General features: G+C 44.0%; 1 protein-coding gene across 9 annotated transcripts in view; it reads left to right on the top strand.

The window, feature by feature from the left end:
* LOC110500541 (pleckstrin homology domain-containing family A member 5) overlaps positions 1-6,000 on the top strand; it is a 250,977-nt gene that overhangs the window by 142,989 nt on the left and 101,988 nt on the right. For all 9 annotated transcript variants that reach the window (XM_036960116.2, XM_090213271.1, XM_090213269.1 and 6 more), the window contains 2 exons: positions 3,767-3,887; positions 4,011-4,115. In XM_036960116.2, the coding sequence (XP_036816011.2) occupies positions 3,767-3,887; positions 4,011-4,115 (226 nt within the window). The remainder of the gene's footprint in view (positions 1-3,766; positions 3,888-4,010; positions 4,116-6,000) is intronic.

Here is a 6,000-nt window from a genome sequence, read left to right as displayed (position 1 = left end):
TCATGATCTATTCTGGATATCGTGTTGGTCATTATCTGTAACTGGATATCCTATTGGTCATGATCTATTCTGTATATCCTATTGGTCATGATCTATTCTGTATATCCTATTGGTCATTATCTATACTGGATATCATATTGGTCATTATCTATCCTGGATATCGTATTGGTCATTATCTATATTGGATATCCTATTGGTCATTATCTATACTGGATATCGTATTGGTCATGATCTATTCTGTATATCCTATTGGTCATTATCTATACTGGATATCGTATTGGTCATTATCTATCCTGGATATCATATTGGTCATTATCTATAATGAAATTCCTATTGGTCATTATCTATACTGTATATCCTATTGGTCATGATCTATTCTGTATATCCTATTGGTCATTATCTATTCTGTATATCCTATTGGTCATGATCTATTCTGTATATCCTATTGGTCATTATCTATACTGGATATCCTATTGGTCATGATCTATTCTGTATATCCTATTGGTCATTATCTATTCTATATATCCTATTGTGTACATACCAGGCTGTTACTATGCATATGACCTGTTCTATTACTTGTTATTATTAATTTGACTCATTATTATGGATATTGATTATTGTACTCTTAATGTTGAGGGAGCTAGCACACAGGCATTTTACTGTACCTTTTTATACCTTCAGTAAACAGTGTACGTTTTTTTTTGTTGCCTTTACCTCCCTTATCTCACCTCATTTGCTCACATCGTATATAGACTTGTTTATACTGTATTATTGACTGTATGTTTGTTTTACTCCATGTGTAACTCTATGTAGCTGTGTGTGTCGAACTGCTTTGCTTTATCTTGGTCCAGGTCGCAATTGTAAATGAGAACTTGTTCTCAACTTGCCTACCTGGTTAAATAAAGGTGTTCTCAACTTGCCTACCTGGTTAAATAAAGGTGTTCTCAACTAGCCTACCTGGTTAAATAAAGGTGTTCTCAACTAGCCTACCTGGTTAAATAAAGGTGTTCTCAACTAGCCTACCTGGTTAAATAAAGGTGTTCTCAACTAGTCTACCTGGTTAAATAAAGGTGTTCTCAACTAGTCTACCTGGTTAAATAAAGGTGTTCTCAACAAGCCTACCTGGTTAAATAAAGGTGTTCTCAACTAGCCTACCTGGTTAAATAAAGGTGTTCTCAACTAGCCTACCTGGTTAAATAAAGGTGTTCTCAACTAGCCTACCTGGTTAAATAAAGGTGTTCTCAACTAGCCTACCTGGTTAAATAAAGGTGTTCTCAACTAGCCTACCTGGTTAAATAAAGGTGTTCTCAACTAGCCTACCTGGTTAAATAAAGGTGTTCTCAACTAGCCTACCTGGTTAAATAAAGGTGTTCTCAACTAGCCTACCTGGTTAAATAAAGGTGTTCTCAACTAGCCTCCCTGGTTAAATAAAGGTGTTCTCAACTAGCCTACCTGGTTAAATAAAGGTGTTCTCAACTAGCCTACCTGGTTAAATAAAGGTGTTCTCAACTAGCCTACCTGGTTAAATAAAGGTGAAATAAAATAGAATACATAAATAAAAAACAGTGTACGTGACTAATACAATTTAGTTTGATTTTTGACTTGATACCCAGGGGACCAAAACCCTGCACGGTGTCCCATCTATCCCATCTATATGTCGAAATGGGCATCGATCCCTTTTTCTTTCAACTTCCTTTCAGCAAGACCCACTTTGTTATTATTAGTCAAAGTGACCTCCCGTATCAGAGTTTAGGACGACTACAGTATACCAAGACCGCCTAGACCGCCCAGGCAGTCTGTCTACAGTAGAATCTCATCTAGACCGCCCAGGCAGTCTGTTTACAGTAGAATCTCACCTAGACCGCCCAGGCCGGCAGGCAGTCTGTCCACAGTAGAATCTCATCTAGACCGCCCAGGCAGTCTGTCTACAGTAAAATCTCACCTAGACCGTCCAGGCCGGCAGGCAGTCTGTCTACAGTAGAATCTCACCTAGACCGCCCAGGCTGGCAGGCAGTCTGTCTACAGTAGAATCTCACCTAGACTGCCCAGGCAGTCTGTCTACAGTAGAATCTCACCTAGACCGCCCAGGCAGTCTGTCTACAGTAGAATCCCACCTAGACCGCCCAGGCAGTCTGTCTACAGTAGAATCTCACCTAGACCGCCCAGGCAGTCTGTCTACAGTAGAATCTCAGCTACAATGAGATCTCAACATGACCCCTGTAAATCACAAGACAATCACCCTGTCCATGTCACTGAACACTACATGTGGTGTGTGGTGTCAGGAAAACAACCTCACACTCAACGTCAACAAAACTAAGGAGATGATTGTGGACTTCAGGAAACAGCAGAGGGAACACCCCCCTATCCACATCGATGGAACAGTAGTGGAGAGGGTAGCAAGTTTTAAGTTCCTCGGCATACACATCACAGACAAACTGAATTGGTCCACTCACACGGACAGCGTCGTGAAGAAGGCGCAGCAGCGCCTCTTCAACCTCAGGAGGCTGAAGAAATTTGGCTTGTCACCAAAAGCACTCACAAACTTCTACAGATGCACAATCGAGAGCATCCTGGCGGGCTGTATCACCGCCTGGTATGGCAACTGCACCGCCCTCAACCGTAAGGCTCTCCAGAAGGTAGTGAGGTCTGCACAACGCATCACCGGGGGCAAACTACCTGCCCTCCAGGACACCTACACCACCCGATGTCACAGGAAGGCCATAAAGATCATCAAGGACATCAACCACCCGAGCCACTGCCTGTTCACCCCGCTATCATCCAGAAGGCGAGGTCAGTACAGGTGCATCAAAGCTGGGACCGAGAGACTGAAAAACAGCTTCTATCTCAAGGCCATCAGACTGTTAAACAGCCACCACTAACACTGAGTGGCTGCTGCCAACACACTGACACTGACTCAACTCCAGCCACTTTAATAATGGGAATTGATGGGAAATGATGTAAATATATCACTAGCCACTTTAAACAATGCTACCTTATATAAATGTTACTTACCCTACATTATTCATCTCATATGCATACGTATATACTGTACTCTATATCATCGACGGTATCCTTATGTAATACATGTATCACTAGCCACTTTATACTATACTATGCCACTTTGTTTACATACTCATCTCATTTGTACATACTGTACCCGATACCATCTACTGTATCTTGCCTATGCTGCTCTGTACCATCACTCATTCATATATCCTTATGTACATATTCTTTATCCCCTTACACTGTGTACAAGACAGTAGTTTTGGAATTGTTAGTTAGATTACTTGTTATTACTGCATTGTCGGAACTAGAAGCACAAGCATTTCGCTACACTCGCATTAACATCTGCTAACCATGTGTATGTGACAAATAAAATTTGATTTGATTTGATTTGACATCTCCCTGTCTGTCTGTACATGACCTTGTCTGTCTGTCTCCCTGTCTGTCTCCCTCACTGTCTGTCTGTACGTGACCTTGTCTGTCTGTCTCTGTCTGTCTGTCTGTCTGTCTGTCTCTAACAACTTTAAATGGGTTGCTGAAGTCAGGCTGACAAATTGAGCTCCAGCAGTTTTATTCAGCAGGGATGTAGGCCAGGAATGAGTGACTCTGAGAGGCTTCCAGAAAGTTCCCAGGAAAGCTGGTTTTGCTTAGATTGAAGTATGTTACATAGAATAAGCATGCCTCTCTAACATGTAGAATAAGGAATCATTTGAGCCCATTTGTTTGCTCATTTTCGACCACTTTTTTATTTCCTGGTGTCTAGGTCTGCCCCCAAAGCGCCAGCGAATGAGAAGGAGCGTCCTCTGAGCACCATGAGTAGCGAGGCCTCCAACTACACAGGCAGCTCGGACTATGCTACGCACCAAAGTAGCCCCGCAGCCAGAGTGAGTCACACACACACACACACACACACACACACACACACACGAAGGGACAAACTTGAATGATGTTAAGTAGTTGAACAGCAATGTGAGTGTATCGTCATATGCCCTCTTACTCATTTTCAGCCGTCAAGATCCTCAAAAAAAATTCACAACTTTGGGAAGAGATCCAACTCGATACGGAGAAACCCCAATGCCCTGGTCGTTAAGAGTAACTGGCTTTACAAACAGGTGAGTGTATCTGGAGGGCTTTATATAACGGTAGAGTCACTACAGTCGATCAGTTGATGAGTAAGGGAGACAGAGATATGAAAAAAGCTCCTGAACAGCTACTACCCCCAAGCCATAAGGATGCTGAACAGCTACTACCCCCAAGCCATAAGGATGCTGAACAGCTACTACCCCCAAGCCATAAGGCTGCTGAACAGCTACTACCCCCAAGCCTTAAGGCTCCTGAACAGCTACTACCCCCAAGCCATAAGGATGCTGAACAGCTACTACCCCCAAGCCATAAGGCTGCTGAACAGCTACTACCCCCAAGCCATAAGGCTGGTGAACAGCTACTACCCCCAAGCCATAAGGCTGCTGAACAGCTACTACCCCCGAGCCATAAGGCTGCTGAACAGCTACTACCCCCAAGCCATAAGGCTCCTGAACAGCTACTACCCCCAAGCCATAAGGCTGCTGAACAGCTACTACCCCCAAGCCATAAGGCTCCTGAACAGCTACTACCCCCAAGCCATAAGGCTCCTGAACAGCTACTACCCCCAAGCCATAAGGCTCCTGAACAGCTACTACCCCAAAGCCATAAGGCTGCTGAACAGCTACTACCCCCAAGCCATAAGGCTCCTGAACAGCTACTACCCCCAAGCCATAAGGCTGCTGAACAGCTACTACCCCCAAGCCATAAGGCTGCTGAACAGCTACTACCCCCAAGCCATAAGGCTCCTGAACAGCTACTACCCCCAAGCCTTAAGGCTCCTGAACAGCTACTACCCCCAAGCCATAAGGCTCCTGAACAGCTACTACCCCCAAGCCATAAGGCTCCTGAACAGCTACTATCCCCAAGCCATAAGGCTCCTGAACAGTTAATCAAATGGCCATCTGGACTATTTGCCCCCCATGTGTTATGCTGCTGCTATTCACTGTTTATTATCTATGCATAGTCACTTTACCCCTACCTACATGTACAGTACCTTCTGAAATAATTCAGACCCATTGATTTTTGTTCCAGATTTTGTTACATTACAGCCTTATCCCATAAATAAATGTTTGCAAATGTATTTAAAAAAAAATGTACATAAGTATTCAGACCCTTTGCTATGAGACTCGAAATTGAGCTCAGGTGCATCCTGATTCCATTGATCATCCTTGAGATGTTTCTACAACTTGATTGGAGTCCACCTGCGGTCAATTTAATTGATTGGACATGATTTGGAAAGGCACACACCTGTCTGTATAAGGTCCCACAGTTGACAGTGCATGTCAGAGCAAAAACTAAGCCAAGAGGTCGAAGGAATTGTCCTTTGAGCTCCGAGACAGGATTGTGTCCAGGCACAGATCTGGGAAGGGTACCAAAACATTTCTGCATCATCGAAGGTCTCCAAGAACGCAGTGACCTCCATCATTCTTAAATGGAACTAGTTTGGAACCACTAAGACTCTTCCTAGAGCTGGCCGCCCAACCATTCTGAGCAATCGGGGGAGAAGGGCCTTGGTCGGGGAGGTGACTCTGACAGAGCTCTGGAGTTCCTCTGTGGAGATGGGAGAACCTTCCAGAAGGACAACCTGCAGCACGCCAAAGCTCTGTCTCTGTCTCTGAGGGGTCTTTGGCCTGGTTTGCTAACTACCTCTCTCAAAGAGTGCAGCGTATAAAGTCAGAAAATCTGCTTTCTCAGCCACTGCCTATCACCAAGGGAGTACCCCAATACTCAATCTTAGGCCCCACACTCTTCTCAATTTACATCAGTAACATAGCTCAGGCAGTTGGAAGCCCTCTCATCCATTTATATGCAGATGATAGTCTTTTTGTGTTAAATGCTCTACAACAAAGCTTTCTTAGTGTCCTACAAGCTTTCTCTACCCTTAACCTTGTTCTGAACACCTTCAAAATGAAG

The sequence above is a fragment of the Oncorhynchus mykiss genome, chromosome 2 (assembly GCF_057628025.1).
Source record: "Oncorhynchus mykiss isolate SJ-2025 chromosome 2, ASM5762802v1, whole genome shotgun sequence".
In the NCBI taxonomy this organism is placed as follows: domain Eukaryota; kingdom Metazoa; phylum Chordata; class Actinopteri; order Salmoniformes; family Salmonidae; genus Oncorhynchus; species Oncorhynchus mykiss.
This window is presented reverse-complemented; position numbering and strand designations above follow the sequence as displayed.